Source organism: Parus major, chromosome 3, assembly GCF_001522545.3.
Source record: "Parus major isolate Abel chromosome 3, Parus_major1.1, whole genome shotgun sequence".
Taxonomy (NCBI): Eukaryota; Metazoa; Chordata; class Aves; order Passeriformes; family Paridae; genus Parus; species Parus major.
In genome coordinates, this window is record NC_031770.1 from 50228615 (window position 1) to 50251005 (window position 22391).

The 22391-nt window shown below is 42.4% G+C and overlaps 1 protein-coding gene across 10 annotated transcripts in view; it reads right to left on the reverse strand.

Annotated features, from left to right (window-relative positions):
* The window catches only part of NHSL1 (NHS like 1), a 182598-nt gene that overhangs the window by 56376 nt on the left and 103831 nt on the right, over positions 1-22391 (reverse strand). Inside the window, exon 1 of one of the 10 annotated variants that reach the window (XM_015622393.1) lies at positions 18384-18603. The exons of 8 other annotated variants lie outside the window; for them this stretch is intronic. In XM_015622393.1, coding sequence (XP_015477879.1) covers positions 18384-18588 — 205 coding nt within the window. In that variant the 5' untranslated portion in view covers positions 18589-18603. Of the gene's footprint in view, positions 1-964; positions 1471-18383; positions 18604-22391 lie in introns of those variants that run through there. One more of the 10 variants, XM_015622397.3, reaches the window with a different exon arrangement.

Sequence of the window (22391 nt, forward strand, 5' to 3'; positions counted from 1 at the left end):
CACGTATTTTAGTAAGTTTCAGACCTCGAAAAAGGCTTTTAAAGAACTCTCAATAGGTGTCCTCATATCTGTGTCTTGGTCCTGCATCCCACCCCCTCTGCCAAGACATACTGGTTGCAACAAGCCAGACTGAGCCTGTGCCCACTCTTCCCGCTCTTGCTAACCAACAGTCAAAGCTAATCACAAAAAACGGAGAAGTCATCACCTACCTGGTTACAGCATCAACCCCCTCTATCCAACAGAAAATGTGACACTTAAAGTCAGTGAAAGGCACCCACGCCATTCCCTGGCTGAACCGGCGGATGGGGAGCGGGGTAAGGCTGGAGGGAAAAGAGGAGGAGGGAAACACCTGCCGCCAAGCCCACTGTCTGGCTGCAGCCCTGCCATACCAAAATTAAGGTTCACTGCTCGTCAGAGCAATAATGGTCATCAAAACTGGTCAAGAGAAGTGGTGTATGCACATTTGCCAACTACTCTCTCTAGCGTGATCTGTGTGTCCTTCGTGACTTAAAGGAAGATCAACACGATTTTAAAAGCCACTCTGAAACCAGAACATCTTTAAAAACAAACCCTGACTCAGAACAAACTTTATGTAGATACCTCAGCGACACAAGCCCATAGCTGCATAATCAGAGACAGACGTCTGACAAACCATCGAGACACTACGACACACCGGCACACCCTGCCTTGTCACCGAGTTGCCCATTTCACACCAAGAACTTTGGCTCCTTCAAAATCACCGTGACAAAGCACTTCCACCAAAGCCACATTGTCCCAAAGCAGAGGTCCTGAAGACCTTCACAAGTCCACCTCCACACACTCCACAGTGATAAAAAGACTGAAAGAGTAAGATAAGTTTAAAAAGAGGCTGCAGGAAGCAGAAGTGAAGCCGAAGGGACCTGCACTTTCCTTTAGAACTGGGCTGCCTCCTGTAAGGACGGTGAGCACACAGAGCTATACTTACTCTTTCTCTTGAAAAGTTTCATGAGAGATTTAAGCTTTGTGTTGATGAAAACCACCATTTTCAAGGTGCTGAACTGCTATCCTGGAGCTGAAATCCCATAGAAAGGAGGAGCTGCAGAAAGGTGACTGCCAGACTTGAACCTATTCAAACTGCACACCAAATTTCTCCACGTTTTTCCCCTCTGCTTTTTTTTTTTTCCTGAAATCACTTTAAATATGTCTAGATCTTTCTGATAGACGAAATAATTTACAATTCTTTAGCCTGACTTTCTCCTCCTCGCATGTAACCCTGCGGGTTGAAAACAGCCACTTCCAACAAGCCAAACAGGAGAAAAAAGCGCCCCAGCTGTTATTCTCGTTTGCGCAGGACGAAAAAGGCTTTCTTGCTGTCCACAGCAGTCACTCCGCTCTTGTCCTTCTCCTTTCCTCCGCTCCCCAAGTTTGGCTGCTCCACAGAGTCCCGAGTAAGCAGGTGCTTGTTCTCCTTCCCATGTCTCCAGCCGGCTGTGCCGGCGGAGCAGCAGGAGATCCCGGCACCTTCCCTGCCCCCGCCCCTCCCGCCGCACCTCCCCGGTGCCGCCGCCGCCGGGGGGGCCGGGCAGCCCCGGCCTCCTTCCAGTTGCAAATGAGTGTTGCATTTTCGTGCTAATCAGGATGCTCTGCTTCCCCCCGCTCCCATCCTTCCCCCATCACCCCATTTTTGTTTGTTTTTTTTATTTCCACCCTCTTGCTCCCACTTTATTAAGGATCCAGAGCTGCGCCTTAGCTGGCTGCAACACGTAGTCTCGGTTCTGCTTTGCCTCCCCTTCCAGTCCCACTGCTCCCCCCGTAGTCAGTGCCATTGCCTGAGACATCAGCACACTAATTTTACATATTGAATTTTATTCAGTTACACTCCTAATTTATTCTTATTAGCGTCATCTCAGACCAGATACATGGAAACGAAATCGAGTTACTTCTGGCTAATAGAGATTCTGTTATTCATCAAACGAAACCTATGCACGGAGATGAAATAGCCCAGCTTTTTGAGATGCGCATTATATCCTCGTGTCTTTAAAAAAAATGTATCTGTACAGAGGTCCACAGCCATCCATCCTAGGAATGAACTGCAATTTTGCAGAAGTTAAAGAGAAAATTCTAAGCACCAAATGAATGCACTCAGCAGGGCATGCCCTTCGCACAATGTTCAGGCTCAAGAAGCAAGCCCTCCCTCACAAAGAAAACTCAGGAAACCCCCTCGGGTTAACAATGAAAAGGATTTTTTTCCTCAGGAAAAAGAAAAATGCCAGCAGCGGGGGGCTCAGGCTGACCCCAAAGCTGCAGCAGGATCCAGCTTCTGGAGCACAGTACGTAAAAAGCAGATGCTCCACAGGAACCTCGAAGTTTCACGAAACAGTTGAGACTGTTTGCACTGCACTGTGTTTGCACTGCATAAAGCAGGCTGTAAATGAAATATGTTCATCATTGTCTGAACACAGTATCATCAACATTTTATCAGTATTTTCCAAATCCAGAGATTTTGCAATTGCAACATGGGCTTGACATCTAAACTACCATGAGCAGCAGGTTTCTCCAGCAGCTGCTGGTCCAAGAGACATTTTGACTGGCTCAGCTCTGCCAAAGGGACAGAAGACCATGGTGCCATGGTAGCAATGGCAAGGAAGGCACCTCTGCTTTTTGCAATGATTTCCATCAATGCAAAATCAATGCACTTACACTTTTGTGTAAGTACCTTAAACAAAAAATGACCCTGGCATTGAAGTCTGATTGTTTTGTGCTGGTTTTGAATTAAATACACAGTAATACCCCTGTCAGACATTTACCATTACCTATACATCCACAAACCATAAAATGCGTGCTTGCGGGACACACACTGGAAGTGAGTATAGAGTGACTCCATTTCTAACTCCAGCTACATTGCCATCTGAAAGCAAACCAAGGAGATGGTGACTCCTTTTCTAGTGCTGTGTCGATCTCTTTTAGGATGTAGGAAGTGCCTGTTCCTCCACGTGCCTCTTCCTTGGCATGTACGAAGAGAAGCACAGGAAAAGGAGAGAGTTTCAAGCTATAAAACGATGGAGTCTGGGCTACTGAAAGTGAGACAGTCTCTTCCAAAGGTCTTTACGGAACCTCAAAAGAGTTTTTGCAAGCCCTGGGATGTAAGACTTTGTTACCTTTTCACGGTCAAGCCACTGTGAATCAACATGATCCCGGGTACTTTGGGCGGCTCGGAATTCTTTTCATTTCACCGCGGGCTACAATGTGTGCCAAGCGCAGCCTGCTTTTTGTTAGTGGATGCTCAACCCACCCTGCAGCATTTCTCCTGCCTGAGCACAAGCACTTGACCACTGTCCTGTACTCCTGATCTCAGCACGGAGGCAGACACTCAAACCCAGAAACAAACAATACCTAAATTGATGTCTGCCTTTCATCCCCCTCCCCGCCCCGACCTTGCTTCCACCTACCCTCAGGTCACACTGTTAAAGAGGTCAGACATCGAAAATGGCTATCATGAGGAACTACCCCAAAGGAAACACCGTCTGGCTATTCCTATCTGCACCTCTGAGAGTCTGCACTAGTCCAACAACAAACAAAACCTCTTCCCCACCTAAGACAAACCTACCGACTTTCATAAAATTCATCACGTTGTCTCACCCACCTTTTTGTAAACACTTTTCCTGTCTCAAGAGACTGTCATCTAACAGCAATTCTCTGAGAATTTAAAGCATTAAATGCCTGCACTCCTCTGCATTTAGCCTCCCTACACTGAGAAGAGAAAGAAAAGATGGGGAAGTTTGAGAAAAATTCTATTGTAGCTACTACACAAACAGATAAAGGACTTCAGCCTCAAGCATTGCCAATCCAGCAAACTCACAAAAATCCCCACCAAACAACAAGAACAAAAAAAATCCACCTAAAATTAACCTGATAGAATAAAAGCTTGTTAAAGCTAGATAAACCCAGCATGAACAGTAGGGTGTGCACACTGTGATATCAGTTCTCTACATGCAAATGAGGTAAGCAGCAGACTGGGGAGACCTTGCTCTGTGACACACTTGCTACTCCACCTTAGACAAGTTAATATTAACCCACCACCTGAATTACTACATCCTTAGAAGCAGGGATCACACCCAGTGCCACAAGGATCACAGAAATACAGAGGAATCAGGAATATCACAAGGAATACAGAAAACATGGAGAAGATGTTCAATAAATGCTAATTTTCACTTCATACTGATGGGATTGGCCACAAAGTTTGGCTCAGAAGCATCTTCTTCCTAAAAAATCAGGGACTGGAGCAAAGAAACTAAGAAGCTTAAGCTGAAGTGTCAAACAGCATCCTCAAAATCACAACTGTGTAATGAACTCATTAGCAAAACCCTTTTTTTAGTGCAACGATAATAGTTTTAATCCCTGAGTGGTTAAACTGATTCTAATTTTCTAGTAGAGGCCACATACATGCAGAAGAGAAGAAACATTTATAAACTGCTTGCATATGGCATGCCTGAAACGCTGTAGCCATTCCTTCAGTCCCCTCCCTGCTCTATCCCCTCTTTAGAGGGGCTTTCCAGCTGACCTGCTCCACGACAGCCAGCTGGGACAGCCACCCCTCCACATTCACAGCACCATAAAACACCGGCGCCTGTGAAACAATCGGGAAATATTCAGCTTCCACGGAAATATTTCCAGCCAGCCCCTGGGGGAGTGGGGCTCTTGTGTCTAGCCCCCATTCACAAGGCAGTGCTCTGAACCTTAGCACCAATGCACAAAATCCACTGAAAAAGCTGAAGCTTCACAAAAAGACAAATGTTGAAAAGTGAAGTTCCTGGGTTGCTCCTAACCACACAGAGCAGCTGCCCAGCAGCAGCCCCAAGGGGCAGCTGTCCACAGGGACACTGGAATCAGTGAGAATCTGCATTTTCTTCCTAATAACAAGCTCGTGCATATGTGGAGTACAAAATTTAGGAAGTATTTAAGTTTAAAAAAACAAACAAACAAATAAAACAGATGAATAGCTAAAGCAATTCTTTCCAGCTTCTTCCCACAAATGAAAACAAATTTTACCATTTTATTTTCATGAAGGAGAGGTAAGCCAAACACACGATATATGAAGTTCATTAAGGGAATGATGCATCAAACTACTAAAATGTACCATCCTCTCAAAACCTAAACTTCAAGTGGCATGCCTTAGCAACTTTACCTGGACAGTGGAAAAATCCTCCATTAAACAACTGTGTAGCATTTATGACATTTTAAGGGGAAAGAAAAAGTAAAACCATCCAACTGAGCTAGGAACTAACTACACTGTGAGAGCTCTTGCAGTGAGTCCCTGTTCAGTGCACAAAAGGGAAAGTGGAAATGCTCACAAGCAGATGTACTCAAAACAATTAAATCGATGCCTTTGCTTTTACAGACGTCACTCGGTTGCTCTAAATAAGTTTCCACTGTGCCACCCTACAGCAGCTCGCAGGGAAGAAGCTGTTGAAGGGCAGTTGTTTCCAGCACGTCTGCAGGAATGTGTCTGTGTAGGACATGCTCGGGATTGCTCCTCTGCCACCCCCAGCCACCCCTCTGAGCAGCTGTGGTGTCCAGAGGGGTGCAGCTATGGAAGTGACACCCATGCACCCCCTCCCCAGGCATCTGCAGGGCAAGCCTGAAACTGAGCACGGCTATTAAAACCCCTTCCCGCAGGTCACAAGGCTCCCTCAGACCAAGACCACCCAACTTTGAAAGGCGCACTTTTACTTCTAGGTGGGGCTTCTATTATGAAGAAACATCCGAAAGGCCAAACGCCTCAAGTATTTTCCAAACTCACACCCAAGCTTTGGGCCTGTTGTGGCCACTTTCACCCACGCTGTTAACCACTTGCTGGTGCCTAAACAGACTCCTTGCAGAGCACAGGAGTCAATAATTTATGGTCAGAATGGGTTTCTCCCTCCCTGAGATCCCATCCCGGCTGGCCCTCTCCCGGCATCTTTCAGGAGAACAAAAGTGCTCCCTCCACAAAGGCCGTCCCAGGCGGCACCGCATTCAGCTGCCCTCCAGTCCCCAGCTCCCCTCGCTCACAATGGCCTCTTTCAAGGCAACCTCAGCCTCGGTGAAGCGCGATACTGCCCCGGCTACTGAGATATTGCAATTCATTAAACCTGGGATCGGGAGGAAGAGGAGGAGCAGAATGCACAGGGGAGAAGGGAACAGGGAACAAAGAAGATAAAGTGTTTTATCCTAAAGGCACCGCAACAACACACAGGAAGGACCCGTGCCCCGGTGCAGAGGGGTCAGGGCTGAGCCCGGGCCTGTGCAGGCTATTACCGGGCAGGTATTGCTTGAAAAGAGGGTACCCGGCTGTGCCCTCCTTTATCCAAGAACATAAAGGATTATGCCTGCAAGCTCTGGGAAAGGGGCTGCCCGGCGGGGGCAGGGAGAAGAGGGAGCAAGATGAGAAGGAGAAGCAACACAACCTAAGCCAGAGAGGACAGAAAAGCAGCAGACTGATTGATCTGATGATCCTATTTAGGTCACAGCACAATAAAGCTAATTCATTCCTTTAACAATTCAAAACATCTTTCCACAGGATCCTCTATCATGCAAACACATCGGCAGAGAGAAAAGGCAGCATTTGGGCAGGGCTGCCGGCAGACAAAGCAGCAGTTTCTTTTGGTTAGAGCATCTCCCCACACAGTAATGGCAGTCAAGAGAACAGAAAACGTTTTGTGAATGTGCAATTTTATTTTAAATTGCAGGGCACAATCCTTTTTCCTTTGGCCATTTCTGAACCCTAGTTAAGGCAACTTCAGCTCCCAGAGAACTTTTCTCATTCCCTAAGGAATAATACCCTGTTTTAGGATGTCACTTGGAAATATTCTCAATTTAAATTCCAAATCCACCTGAATGCTCCTGTGCTATGTTTTATCCTAAAGAACTGATCAAAACTGGCTGGGGCACGTAAATCAGTCTACAAAATCTTGACCTTTACTTGCCCTAATAATGCACAACAGAGAATCATTCTCTTCTGAATTAGTGATGGAAAAAATACCAGGCAGACAAGTTTGCAAGTCTACTCATTAGAATCATCCTGTAGGACAACGAGCAAAACCAACAAAACCAGACTGCAGAAATTCAATTTCTGAACTTATGTCCCAAACAATCTCCCTGTAATTCCATCTTTGGCAGCTGTGCTCTTGGGCATCCACACTAATACCCAACAGACATTTTCCACTAATCTCAGTCTACATTCTCCTTATGGATGTCCTGAAGGAGACATGCTCCCTACTCATTTCACTTATTTAAAGGTCACAGAAAGAATTTTTGTAGCCTGTCTTGGCTTCCCTGCCCAACACTGCTCTTTGGCATACTGTTATTTATATATGGATTATCCTGATATAAAGGGTTACAAATTCTTTTTTTTTTTTTTGTCTTTCTGCTGACTCTCAATAAATTCTGGGTGGGTCTCATTTAAGCTTGGAGGCACACTCTCTTAAATTAAATTAGTCAAGTACATTCTCGAGTTTCCTAAGAACTTTTACAACCTATAAAAGAAAAAAGTTAAGCTCCTTGGACAATACCAGCCTGCACAGAATCATACAACTGCTCATGCCAAAAATCAAGTATCAAGCACCCATTTACTGTCTTCCACCAGCAACTTGAAAAGAAGTGTTGTTCATTAGAAACTTTCAGAAACTTAACCTGAAAAATGTTATCTGCACATCACAATACTAAAATGATGCGTAAAAGCAAAGGTTCACAAAGAATAAATGGACATTTGCTATTGCTGCTAAAGCCCTAAGATTTTTGACAAAATCTAAAAACCTGGGTGTGTTCCCATGAAAGACACAATCTGCCCTGAAATAAAAGTCTCCAAACTAAAGTAAGGCATTGAATTCCTGTAACACTGACCTAATAATTATGTTACTGCAGGATTCAGCAACCTGTAGGGGAACGACTGCACCAACATCTGTCCTGCAGAATCTCCAGAAGATGTCTTTGGCTGGCCTTGGGCATATGAATCTCAGCCATGATCAAATACCAACAGATTTTGGAAACTATTTTTAGCATTATATTTGTATGGTCAGCATCTTCTTACTGGAACTCCTCAATAAAACCAAATTTAAGGACTAATACTGTTAACCGGTTGAACTTTCAAAATTTATAATATGAATACCAACCTACAGTTTTATTAGCACTGGTTTGATTAAAGGTTTCAGAGATCTGTTATTAATTATTCACAATCTAGAGGCCCAAACCTTACAACATGCCATGGTGGATCAGCACTAATTACTAAATAATAGTGGTGTTTCTTTGGGTAGCTAGTAAAATGCTTTTAACAGTTTGAGTGATAAAGTAATAAAGTAATAAAGGTGCCTTGCCACCAAGCATCTTCAGAAAGCACTACTGAGCATATTGTCTATTGTGTATTTTAGCATTGTGGTAATGGTTTGTATAAATAAGCATGTGTGGGCAATAGGCAAACAAAAGGAATCACAGTCTTCTTCATCAAAATGTAATCCACAAAATATTAAAAAATGCATATTCCTTCCCCTCCCACTTTCGGTCTTCAATTTCTTCCTCCATTTCCTGACAGAGAGAAAAGGACTTACTTTTCCTTCAGGATCCCCACTCCAGTTACCCACATTTTTTCTTGTTTCTTTTCTAGAAAAACTAGTTATTCCTTCCTGTGTTAATCCTTGCGTGCTTCATAAAACCAACAAAACAGAAAAGCTGGAACACAGCAAGGGGTTTAACATACACTATTTAAAATTAAAGATACCATTCATAATTGCTAAAATGTCTCTTTTGGTATCTTTGGTTTCCCCACTAAGCACCAAATATAAACTGCAAGATACTTTGCATTTGTTGGAAGAGCTGAAGCAGAAGGTGAAGAAGTGAAAATCTAAAACTTGAGACAGCTAAGGCTAGTTTTAAAATTATTTCCCTGAGTACTTTCACTATTTGTATCTGAAAACCTTTGAAAGTAGACAGCTATAGCACCATCACCGTCACTTCAGCTCTGAACAGACCATGGGCTGAGTAACCTGACATCATATCTTCAGGGTAACTTGCTCCCAGTGGTGAACTCTTACTTGAAGACAACTGAAATGCAAGCATGCATCCACAATTCAGATCAGCACCACTTAAATTAAAACTACAGATTTATTTTTGGAAGAGCTTCTGAACGTATTATCCCACTAATAGGAGGTACACAACAAATCAGATTTCCAACACATAACGAGACAATACACAAATAAATACAGAGACAACCAGCAGACCCTAAAAATAAATTTCTGTGTAGAAATACCATGGGTTTTCCCATACAGAAAATAAGCTGAGTAAGTTTCCTTCCTGAAACTTTCCAGTAGCTGTTAAGACAACAGTAAGAACAAGGCAAAGAAATATCAGTAGTTAACTACTACTAAGCAAACAACCCTGCCACCCCAAGGTAATTGATAAAACTACTGTGTATCCCAGCAGCTGCGTTTTAACACCGCACAACATTCCAAATTCAACCCTGGGGTACAGATTGGTTCAGAAGACTGTTAATTACTGACATATGTGCTATTACAGAATTGAAACAGGAGAGTATTTTTCATTGTTAGTTACTCAGAAGAGAAAAAGCATGGTATTAGAAGTTTGGAAGAATCAGGTGTGAAATTTTACACCAGCTCTAGGGCAGGGCTGATCACTGGAGCATAAGATTCCAGTTAAACATAAAAGGTAGGAGATCATGATCAATGATAAACCTTTAAATGATGTATCAAAATAAAACTTCAGGAAAACCAGTTAATAAGACCACAGCAGTATCTTCCCAAAATTGGTATGCAATGTGCACGAAAAGGCTCTTCCTTTTTCCCATTCCAATGGATAATGTCACAAGTAGGCTTGACTTTGGCGCCCATTTAGGATGCTTTGATGCAGCATTGGAAAACTTCAATCTCAATTCACCTGAGTTAGACACAAGTTCTACCTAACAGGATCCCTGCTTATCACATAAGGAATTGTCTAAACTGATGCCCACCAAAACTTTTACATCTTTGTTTTTCAACTAAAGCTGGTTTGAAGAACATACTTGAAAATACAGCCATTAAAAGTACCTGACACATCCACAACGTCTAATATTCTCTACAGAGCATGCACCCGGCTCCAGAAAGAACATAAATTAAAACACTGCATTCTTACACAGCTTTGAAAATACTCCTTTTTAAATCAGGGTAATCATCTTTCTTCTCTTTGGATTAATTAAACCTATCAGAAACAGTTTAGCATCACACCCAGGAAAAAAACTGCTCACCTTCAGCTACTGGACATAAAGGAGTGTATTTTCCTTCAATGTTATTAATTATTTACCCTAACATTGCCACCAGCATCTGCTTGGGGACCTGCTTGCTCCCCCCAAACAGAAGCCCACTCTCCCTGGTCTAGCCATAGCATCATGTCTGACAAACAGAACGAGGCCACATTGGTTAAAAGATGCTGAGAACAACTATGAGGGACAATTCAGTTACAAGGTGTGCCAAACCTGCTTTGGAGATGCTACCCAGCTAAGTTTAATTAGCCCTTCCTGGAACACATCACAAAACGCCACAGAAATGGTTTTATAAACTTCTGTTGATGCCTTTGGGCAATGACAAATGTGCTTTGCAAGCCTTGTGTGGGAAGTGTCACTGTTTTTAAATTCCTTGTCAAACCACATGGAGGACAATGAACAAATAACAGCACTAAACCAGAGGAGGAAAAGTTACCCCATAGTCACCATGGCTCAAATCAGACATCAGTCAGGCAGGAGATGAGACCTTTGGGATGAGCAGCACATGGCCATTGATCCCACACAGAGCGGCTAGCTGAGCATTGCCATGGAAGATTACCACAGACAGGTAATTTGTCTTTCAACCACAGCATTTACAAGTTTTTTGTATCTTCGCCAGCAACACTAGTTCATGCTCAGCTGGTGGGATGAGGCCTCACTAGTAATCTAGTCAGTCCCCAGTACACTGAGATAGTTTCCAAGCAAATGCCAGCAGCTGCAGCCTAACAGCCACAAGCAGTGCATTGGGGAATTCGGCCTTTAAATTACTAATTGTCAGGCCCCAGCCTGCCTGCCCGGGTAGAGAAGACACAAGGAGGCTGATTAAGTACCCTTATGCTGAGACTGGAGAGATGGCATCGTGGGGTTTCACATTTATTCTCTTCCAATGACTCCAAGTCAAAACTGGTCAGCTCACATCAGGCGCTGCTTCTGTAACTGCTGTAATGGCAGGCACTGCTTGCAATCCAAAATTCAAGCTGTGCCTTTCCAATCATGCTTTATCTCTATAATCCAGACTCCACACTGCCGTGTATTACAGCACCAATTGAGATATAATTGGGATGAGCCACCTAAAGCATTTTCCTTATTAAAAAAAAAAACCTACGACAACCCATCTGCCCCAATTTCTGCTTAGGCTTAAGAACATCATCATTACTGTTTGACTTGCACTGCATGTTCTTAGAATAGATCACATCCAATCTACCTCTCAACTACTTATTAGTAATTTCTTAACAGTGCAACTCTTTGTCTCCTTCTGTACCCTCCAGTATAGTTTGAAAAATGCTTTTTAGGGAGTTTTTTGGAACAATATGTTAATTAAAACAAAGGCTCTGAACCTCTCCCTTTCTTTTTAACTAGCCAATCTCTCTCAATCCCAGCTCTTTTGAGAGATACAAGGAAATACAAGCAAAATGTCATCTGTTTAGGTGGGACTAAGCCTTTAACATTGAAATACTAATTTTAGAAAAGCCAAACACAAATATTTAATTGACTGACAAGAGACCGAGTTCTCTAAATCACTGTAGGTTCCAGGTCCAGTCCTGCACTTCCTTTCATAGTAGATATATTTCTATTTGACCTTTCTTTTCTAAGAAAGCAAAGAGCTGCCCTTGGGCCCTCCTCCTACCTGCTGCCCCTTAGGCTTACAAACTGTAGCATGGGTCTTAGCTCTCCTTTCTAAAGAGAAATGAAGGGGAAGGCAGAGAAAATAAACTCAAGGTAGACCTTGAGGAGTTTTATAGGCCTCAGTCCAGTAAGCTTTCTTTGCACGTATCACATAATTTGTCACTACTGCACATACCCACCTGCAGGACAGTGCTGCTCAGAGTCAGGAGACAGACACCCCACAGGCCTGCTGAAGGAGATGCTCTACAGACCGTGATAATGTCAGTCTGGGGGTGACAGGACAGAAATCACTTCATGTCTACTCCAGCCTGCACCTGCTGCCAAACAGAACTGCTGCGCATCTGCTTAGAGTGGCTGCTGCTTCCACACAGCAAAAAGTAAGAGGAAAAAAAAGAAGTTGAAGGTATTTTTCTCAAGTTGTACTTTCAAGAAGATAAAGTAAGTATCATTAAATATCCTACTAGGTAATCTAACGCCAGATAAACACACTGGGCCAGGCCAGTGCTGTTTGCTTTTTGCTGTAGGATGTTTTATATCAGTTAATCCACCGATGTCAAGGTTTTTATTTTTCACTCTAAGAAATCCAGTTCTATTCAAGACTTACTGCCATTACCTAAAAAGACTATGTATTTGGAGCAAAACTGCATAAAATATAAAACCCAGCAAGTCTTGTACTCCTCTTGGATCCTCCAGCCTTGCTCCTATGAGGAGTGATTCCAGGCAGCGCAGGTGCATCCATTGGCACAGCAGGCAGACAGACAGCCACGTGCTAGCAGGGCTGCCTTCTGCAAATAACCAAACAAATTCAATAACAACTTGCAAAGTAGTATTTTCCCAAATGTTCAGTCGCCATGCAAGACACAATCCCTTCTACTCAAGTCCCTCTCACTTTTAAATACAGTAATTTAGACGGGTGAAAAAACCCAGATTTATTGTAAAAATCAGATCGCATCGACAAGCTCCAGGCACCCTATCATTCTAAGATTTGTCCTCTGCAGACACCACTCTGCCAGTTCATTTTCTCTTTTCCATCACTAAGTAGCCTCCACTCTACTCCACTGCCTCCCATATGGTTAACATGAATGTGGCAATTAATATGCAATTAATAAAATGGTGTGATCAACTGCTTTTGTTCACAGCAGCAGCTGGCCTGCACGGTAGAGAGCAATTAGACAAATTAAGACGTACTGCTTTTGTTTGTGGATGGACTGACAGCATCGCTCATGCTTAAATGTCACTAAGCCTATTGGTATTTAGGATTATTTTAAACGTGTCTTTTTTTATTAACACTACAATGCTAGATTTATGTGCTACCAGCTCCAATGCCAGCAAAGTGCAAGTTAGCTTTATCCCCAAGATGTTTGCACAAGCAACTGAGAACGGAAGAGAGAAGTGATGTATTTCAGAGAATGAGCACCTTCTGAGTATCACAGCCCATAGGATTGAGCACATGGCTCTGGATGGGTCAAAAAAAGCAGAGCTTATCTACAACTGTGTCCAAGCAGAGGTCTGAAAATCTTGAAAATCAAGCAACAGAGGCATTTGTCAATGATGGGTCCTTGGATTAGGGCAGGGAAACAATAGAGGGCTAAAAATCTGATTAAATCTATCAGACTTTTAATAACTATTTCCTTTAAAGGGTGTCCTTTCTGTGGAGTTTCACATTCTCCTTATCATATTTCCTCTATAATCTGATCTGATTTTCTTACATCCCAAAACCATTTCTTGGCTTCACAAGCAGCTTGCATTAAGACCTGCAAACATACTGTACCCAGCATCCATAAACCCCAGCAGCTTTCATCAAATTAAGCACCGAAGAACCTACTGAGTGTACCATTAAGCACTATCCTCAGCCACAGCCTTTCCTATCTTACTTGTTTCACATGTTGAATTGCACTTATGTTGTTCTACCTCCTTAACTACAGCAGATGCTTCCTTGCCCCAGTCACAAAGAACACTACACAAAAGATGTCTCTGAACTATTTTTTACACTCCTCCAGATGCACTTGAGTGGTGTTAATAAGCTCCATTCCAAAACCTCACCACCTCTTCCCTGTGCTCCTGAGTACTACACACGGCTTCTTGTCTGCTCACAGGCAGAGAAGAATGAAATGTCCACCACCAGCACCTCCCTGCAACAGCAAGCTCAGGATACTCACACCTAACAGTGAGCAGTCAGGCTAGCCAAGTGTTTTCTTTCAGCAAGGAATCCCAGGAAGACCTTCATATTCATATTAGTGATTCACTTAAGTGTTTTACAACAACCCAACATTAACATCTTTTGACCCATCATATTCCAAGCTCTTCTACATCCCTCCCTTCATCCCTTCATCCACATCAGTCCTGCATGAAAAGGCATAGGAGACTGAGAGCTGGACCTCCATAGACCATCCACAGAAAAGGACAGGCAGGGAGGCTTATTTCCTATGGAACTTGCAGAGAATGTGCAGCACAGAGAGTAAGAAATGCAATACATGCACCAGAACACCTGTTACTTATCCAAGACCCAAAGTAATTTTGTCCAAATGGAGAAGTTCCCCTGCTTTGCAACATTACCATAGCTTGTTTCAGCCAAATGAACAAAACCTCCAAAAAAAGCTCAGCCATAAGACAAAACATCAAAAACCTATAGAGAAAAGGGGGAAGGGAGAAGAGAATTCCCCCATGTTTTATACATGCAATAAATATCATACCAAATTTACTTTTTCTTTTCAAAACAAACCAGCTCCTGGCTTTATCTGGTGCAATCCAGTATGTCAGCTGCTATGGTATGAGCTGGACACAGCAGATAAAACTGGGAATGAGGGTGGTCAGTCATTTGCAGGAGGCTCTGTAAGTAGCTGTCCCAGCCATTCACCACATAGACTGAGTCCTTGTGTCACTTAGGGCATGAAAGGCCACAAAGGCTTGCTCAGTGCCCTGTACAGCCCAGAATTTGCAGAGATGGAAAGCAATTCAGCCTTTGTTTCACACTTTGCTAAAAGAGAAAGCAAAGAATGAATCCTCCCAGTTTGCAAAGATTCTGGCATCTTTTTTTTTAGTATAAGATCCTTATATTGGGAAATTTAAATCTCATCGTTATTGAAGAGAAACCTGGAAAAAAGCCACAGCAAACAGTGGATAATAAAATAGCCAACTTGGTTCACAACATCCTATTAATTTATAAATAGATTTAGTTATTATTTCAAATGTTATGATTTTCACAAAACACAAATCACACAGACAGGTCTCAGCTTTACAGATATGAATAAAGAGGAAGAAAGCATTCTTTCATGAGCTAGCAGGCAACAAAACACTGAGAAAAAAATCCCAATAACTGAAGCTACTGTTTAACAAACATTAAATGTAATCTGATATTGCCACTGGCTTGCTCCTGCATCTGTAAAAGAAAGAAAAAACTCTCAAAATCCTTATCAAAACTGTATCGTCACAAAAAGCCAGCAAGAGCATAGCACACATTTAAACTTGGCAAATTTGATAAAATATCAAGTGGCAATGGGAACTACAGGAGGCAGGTGTGCTCTAACCAGGAAGAGCTGACAGCCTCCCACAGCAGCAGGCACTGCCTGCAGCATCTCACTGCCTCATGTTTCCATTCAGTAGGCATTTAAACCAAACTAAACCAAGCCCCTGACATTTCTGCCAAACCTGGTCAGCGGAGTATCTCAGCTTAACTTTGCTGCAGGTAAACCAGTTCCACTGGAATTTGTCTCCAAACAGTAATTGTCACAGTAATTGTGAATGAATACATGATGGTGACAGCCCCAACACCACTGTAATACTGCTTTTCTGGCAGGCATACAGACTGTTAAAGGATGTACTGCTGCACTCTGGCTAATTTTAATCCTATGTTGTCTATTTGCACTCAATCTGGCAGCAGGGAAGAACAGCATCACAGACGCTGGAACAAAGCTGAGCTGAAGAACTTTCACTTCACAGTATGACTGATTTAACAGTTTTATCAGAATAATTGCTACAGCTTAGCAAACCCTAAAATGGTAACCTGATTATTATGGCTACTACATCACACAAGTATTTTGATTATTGATTTTTTGGTAGCAGGAGCACAAGGACTACTGCTGCAAACTACTGATATCCCATAAGTGAGGATGCCCCCCCAACCCATGAGGAAGTTTAAATAATTTGACTGTATTATGTTTTCAAACAACCCTAACACTACTGGGAGCATTTTTTGTGGAGAGTATCAGCACTGTGAAACCTCTCCAAGTGCAGTTCTCATGATGCTGGATAAGGACCCCGAAGGGAGGCCTTTATCAACAGAGATAAAGCCCAGCCAATAATCCCCTGCTGTGCTCTGCAGCTATCATTTGACCTAGTCCCAGAAAGCACTTCCACTCTTAAACACTTTTGTTCCTTAAAATAAACATTAACAGAGTTTAAAGTGACAGTCTCACTATGTCAAAGAGAAGTAGTACCTATCCCACCCATCACACTTTTAACTGATGGCTTAATTACTCTGCCATTCTTTTGTTTCTATGGACTGGGAACGAGTAAGAAAGGAGCCAGTGGGGCAGAGCTTATGTCCCACATGTACACACTCGTACTGTGGTGGGATACCACCACTGAAGCACTAGAGGTTCTCCTGGGAAAAGTCAGGCCAGAAAGCAGGATGACTGATTTTTGTCATTCTCTATTTCAGTGAAATAATTTAATTTGAACTCAAATGATTTGGAATTCAGAAAGAACAAATTAAATGTATGGGGTCACACCAGGTATCACCGAAACACAACATACGGAATACAGCAATAAACTTGGTCTGAAACATGCTAAAGTTCATTGCTAAGGACCAAAAATTACATAAAATAGCTTTGTTAGATCACAAATGAAAGAGTTTGATTGCTTATATAGGTGTTTTACTATAAATCAACTAAATGACACACATACACACAATTTTCAGTTATCTTCTGAAAAGTTTAATAATTTCAATTCAGGTGCAGTTTAGAGAGAAGGGGATGCTTTCCCTACGGACAGCACAAAGAGAAAAAGGAGGCAGGCTGCAGTAAGGGAGCAGGGATTCCTGAAAGTCAGCGTCACAACTTTGTAGGAATGAACTAACCTGTCATCCAGCACAAGAGACAAATCCAAAAATAGTCATACACACCCCCCAGGCTCTCTGGGGCAAGAAGGGCCATATCTTCATCCCTAAGAGCATCCCTAAAAGCTGCTTACTAGCTCAGGGCTTCCCTAGGTCTGACAGTGACTATATAGTTTTACATAAAGGAAGAATTTTCGTTTTCCCTCTGAATGAACCAGAATTAACCTTGTGCTCAAAAATACAGAAATTCAGCAGAATATGTAGATTTTACTTTCTGTGCAGTATAAAAAATTACTTCCTCTTGAAAAAGGCCTGAAACAATCACGTAGTAAATCACACTCCTCCTGCAGGAGGGAATATCAAATGAAGCTTGCTTAGTAATGAATGGAGAATATGGTCATTCATAAAACAAAATACAGGTGTTTTTGCTAATCAGTGTTAGCATCATGTGGCAAGATGGGGATTTTTCAGTTCCTGAGTATCTGAGCCATTGTCAGACAGTCAGTGTGAGACTAATGAGGAAAAGAAAAATCAATACAGTTGTAAATATACTCATATACCTTTTTTTTTTTCCTATTTTTTTTCTATTTTTTTTTTTCCTGAAAGACCTGGCACAAGATAGCCAGCCAGCTGGCTTTTGCAGGAAAAGCTTTCTTTGTCTTGTGAAATTTCTCCCCCATCACCCTTAAATAGACTTCTCTGAGCAACCATTCCACAAACAGCTGGGTGCCTTTGCTTAGGTGGCCAGAAAAGAAGGGAAGGCAACCATTAAGGCTAAAAACAAAACAGCTGAACATCACCATTGTCTGTCCTATTCTCTCTTTATTTCCCATCTGTATTTGCCAGTGAAACTTGAAACTATTCAGATTAAAAAATGAGAGTCATCACAATTCAGGAATTCTTTCTTCTCACATTCAGAGGGAAAATAACCTCAGACCAAAGTTTATTCAAAAGCAGAACTGCTTTTTTAAATAAGTACTCATCAACTGCATTAAGCATCTTTTGAGTCTGTTAGACCTTTTTCTTATTTTTCCTGGCCTTTTTATCCACTGATTGTTCCTATGGCTTTCAATTAGAGTGCTACGTCAACAGCCCCACTCATCTAAAACAATCATTTTGCTGAAAAGGAGCATTATTGGAGAGAAAGCGAGTGCTCAAGACCTCTCAAACATAGACATATCACATGTACAAAACAGTGCCATCCCGTATCAACTTAGCAGCCCCATCAGATACAATATTTACATACAGTGTCCTGAAGGGCAAATACATTATTTTTGTAAGAAAACTGTTCCCAATGCCTTCATCCTCTAAAAGAGAAATAAGAGTATTTTCCTTATGTATATATATGTTTATGTTTGCTTTATTTATTTATTTTCTCAATAATGACAACACGACACTAAATGACCAAAATAGCTAAGAAACAGCAACTGATCTTACTTGGCCAAAAGGAGTCGTCGTCTTTGCTCAGAAACTTTTTCTTGAGGCGCCCAGGCAGCCTGGTGTGAGCGTTGCCCATTTTGCTGGAATACAGCGGGATGAGTTCCTCCTCCTCCTCCTCATCGTTGCAGCTGGGCTGCCACTTGCTCCTGCCGAGGCACCCGACCATCGGGTCGGCGGGCAGGCAGTGCACATAGGCGATCATTGTGGGATGCTGCTCTCAAGGATGTCCCTGCTGTCCCCAATGGCTAGTTCCGAGCAGAAGGGAGTGGCCTGCTTATAACCCTTGAGTGGACGCATTCAAAAGGCTGTGGAGGAAAAGATTTTTCTCCTCCTTCGCATTTAGCTAAGCTAAGCTATTTGGATATCCTGGAAACTGTTTGGAATAGGATTCTGTAAGTCCTTGAAAAAGAAGGAAAACAGCAACAAAAAAAAAATAATCAAGCACCTGGTTAAGCAGCCCCCTGTAGCCACTGGCTGCTCTGTTCCTGCCCTCCTCCCGCCCGCAGCTCACAGCCACAAGCGGGAAAAGAGAGGCTGCAGAGAGCTGGGAAACCCAGTCACCTGCCACAGACCTCGGCCTACTCCCTTTCTGCTTCCTCTCCAGCCTGTGGCTTCTCTTAAGCCTTATCCCCGATTATTCACCACTCTCTGAACAACAGGTACGACAGCCACACACAGATGGCCATATCCAAGAAGCTTACTTAAAGCTAAGTTACTATAATTGCCGTGACACTGGCAGCTACAGAACCGTAACTGGGCAGGATCCTGCCAAGAACAAAAACATATACCTTCTTCTAGAATGCAAAAGCAGGAAAATATATACAGACTAAAGAAAAAATAGCAAAGTGTCGTGATTTCAGTATTTGGATTTTATTAAAGAAGCTCCCTTTCAAAGTCAGAACCATAATGATTGATAGCAAAAGAAGACTGTATCTTCCAGGTTACACTACAACTGGATTGATGCTGAACACAAAGCACAAGCAGTTATTGGCTTGCCTGTAGCACTCCATAAATACATACATCCTCACAATGCCTCTAGAGGGTAGCTATTATTCCTATTTAAAGATGAATACATAGTCTCATAGGGATTTAGTAACCTGCCCACACAGTGGAAAAACCAAGATTAAAGTCAAGGTATTCTCAGTTCTTTAGCCTCATCCACAAGTCACTAGTCCATGGCATCTCTCCCAAATACTGCACTAAGGAAGTTTCCATGCTGCTAACAGTGTCAACCCCAATCTCCCATACTGTTCTTCTCTGGGATTCAGGAAGAGTGCCTTTCCTGGGCCTTTGGATTGACTGTAATAGCACAGTCAGATTGGGAAATGTCACCTGAAGAGAGCACTCTACATAAACTGCTGTGTTCAGCAATTTTTAAAGTTTTATGTTGTTTGAAAGACTATATAAGAGAATATTTGTTTTTAGAAAGGGGAAGATACCAAAACCCTGAGTAAAGTACAACAAAGAACAATTCTTAGTCTGCTTCCTTAGCTGTTCTTTATAAATGCTTTGGTTGCAGCCCATACCATTCATGAAAGTAGCTGCTCTATATATAGGAACACAACAGCAAAATGTAAGCATTTACACATAGTAAAAAAGGCTTTGTGTTCTGTTTGGTTGAGAGCTACAACAAACTTTTGGTCAGGAAGAGAAAACAAACCAAGCCCACTGTTTAACAACACCACAACACAGATGCACATCTCCTCCTTCCCCCTGACACACACACACACACACATCTCCTGCTGCCGCCTGGGCTGGCAGCCGCAGCCTGGGAGCGGGGTGTACACAGCAGCTGCCCACAGGCACTGCACCAGCGTGGCATCAGCCTCCAGACACACAACACACACAGCACCACCCAGCATAAACTCTCTGCAACACTGACTCAACAGCGCTGCCCAAGTGTAGAAAGTTTATGAGAAACTGGCTAGTTCGGTGGGGGGAGGTTGTTTGTTTGGGTTTTTTCGTTTAACATCCTGTTACTTTGCACAGCAGCCTGAGCAAATAATTTTTATTATAAAGCCTTTCATACACATCTCACATGACTGATTCTCAGCAAACTTGCAAATAGATGAAAACAGGTCTTGTAATAAACTGTGCCAGATGTCTTTTAACAAATAGGGATGAAAACAAGCCCTGCCTGCAATTTTATGGGTTTTTGACAACAATTTTAATTATCCGCAAAAAAATGGATGGAAAGGGGGAAAATGTACCAAAAACAAGGGCAATAGCTGTTGCTGGCTTGTCCAATATAGATAGCAGAAACTCACTGGCAAACACTGAACGCTGGCAAACAGGCCTTTGAGGCAAATACAAATTTACAAAGCTAAGTACATTTACTCATCAGACTATGAGAAAGACAAACTGTGATTAACATTAGCAGAGCTCAATTCACTCATCAACCATGCTGATACTCTTGTGTCTGCCAGAATAAATGAATGTCTAGACAGTCCTCCTGGGTGAAATGAAACCCCAAGAGTGCTGTCAGTGAACCAGCTCATAAGGAGGCCCTGTTACTGCCTCCCTAATGGGACAGTACCTCCCCAACCAACTTGTCTAGCCACCATGCCTGCTGTCTCACCCTTTCAATTCCCTGTAATTATCAGGGTCCTGAGAAGAGTCACTGCCATAGATGCAACGCACAAAACTTCAGAGCATCACCAGGCTTTTGATAAAAGCGTGTATTGAAACTTGCATTTATTATTCCTGCAGACAGGAACAGTGTATTTTGTTACGTAAGAGTACAAGTGGATTTCAGGTAGGGGTGTTTTTGTCGTTTGTTTTTATCATTTTAACAAATCAAATATCAAATTACATTTTCTAAAGGATACTGGCTGATGTTTGCATGCAGTCTTTCTAACTCTACACAATCATGTTATCTGACATAAAAGTTCAGTGTTGATCTACACACCAAGCCATTATTAGGTAACATGCAATACAAACGCCGGAGCAAGAAGACAGGGGCAACCAAGTCAGTGTTCAGCAGACTCCCATGCTCCCAAACACTTATCAAGATGGCACAGGATAGATAACATATTGCCCTGGAGTCCCAATGACATTTACCATGCACTTCTCTAGAGTACAGACATACTCAATTATCCATGTGTCCAATGCATGCTCACGAAGTAATGCTGATGCACAATAATGGGATCATGGCTGAAATCCAGTTTAACAAGTATATTTACCATATGGTAGGCATTAATGTCCCCACAAGTTTTTTTACTTGAAGAATAAATCTTTTCTTCCCTGAAGCCTGAAAGACCTTGGTAACATAAATGATAAATTATTTGTTGATGGTTATGGTCTTGGCTATTAGCAAATGTAAAACCATAAAGAGCTGCCAAGATGTACCATTATCATGTGAGAAAGACACTGTGTATAATGCCTCTTCATCTCCCCCCACAAATCCTATAAAAACCCCCTAATTTCTTTATGCTATGTCTATATGGAGCAAGAGCCTCTCTAAGTTTGATAAAGTCAAAATTTTATCACAAAACTTTTGATTAATCTTTACTTATTCTACTGCAGCTGTAGCACAGCTTTATTTTTCCAGATACACAAAAGTGAGGCTGTTCATTTTTCTCAGCCTTGAGCTATCATTTATGTAAGATTTCCCAAATTTAACATTTTATTTCCTTTATTGTTCTTTTTCATGCCTTTTAAAAACTGAACTATTAGTAATGCTAGTATGAATGCTCTGAGCAGGCTGTTACACGTGCTTGCTAATCTTTATCAGCACATTTTTGCTAAATGTCTTGGGTTGCAATGTGAGATGTAACCAAAAGTATGTATCCTATTACCTGTTAAATCTGTTAAAACCAGGTGGGGCAGTGTTCTTTATCTCCTCCACTACCCGTCCTCCTCCAGGGGGATCTCTTCTGTTCATGGGCCATTGAGTCTCACTGCAGGACTGATAAAATTCCATCATCCCAGGGTGAGATGCTCCACCCAAGGGGAGGAGCCAAGCATTCATTCCTACCTGGATATAGTCTGAGATTGGGAACATGA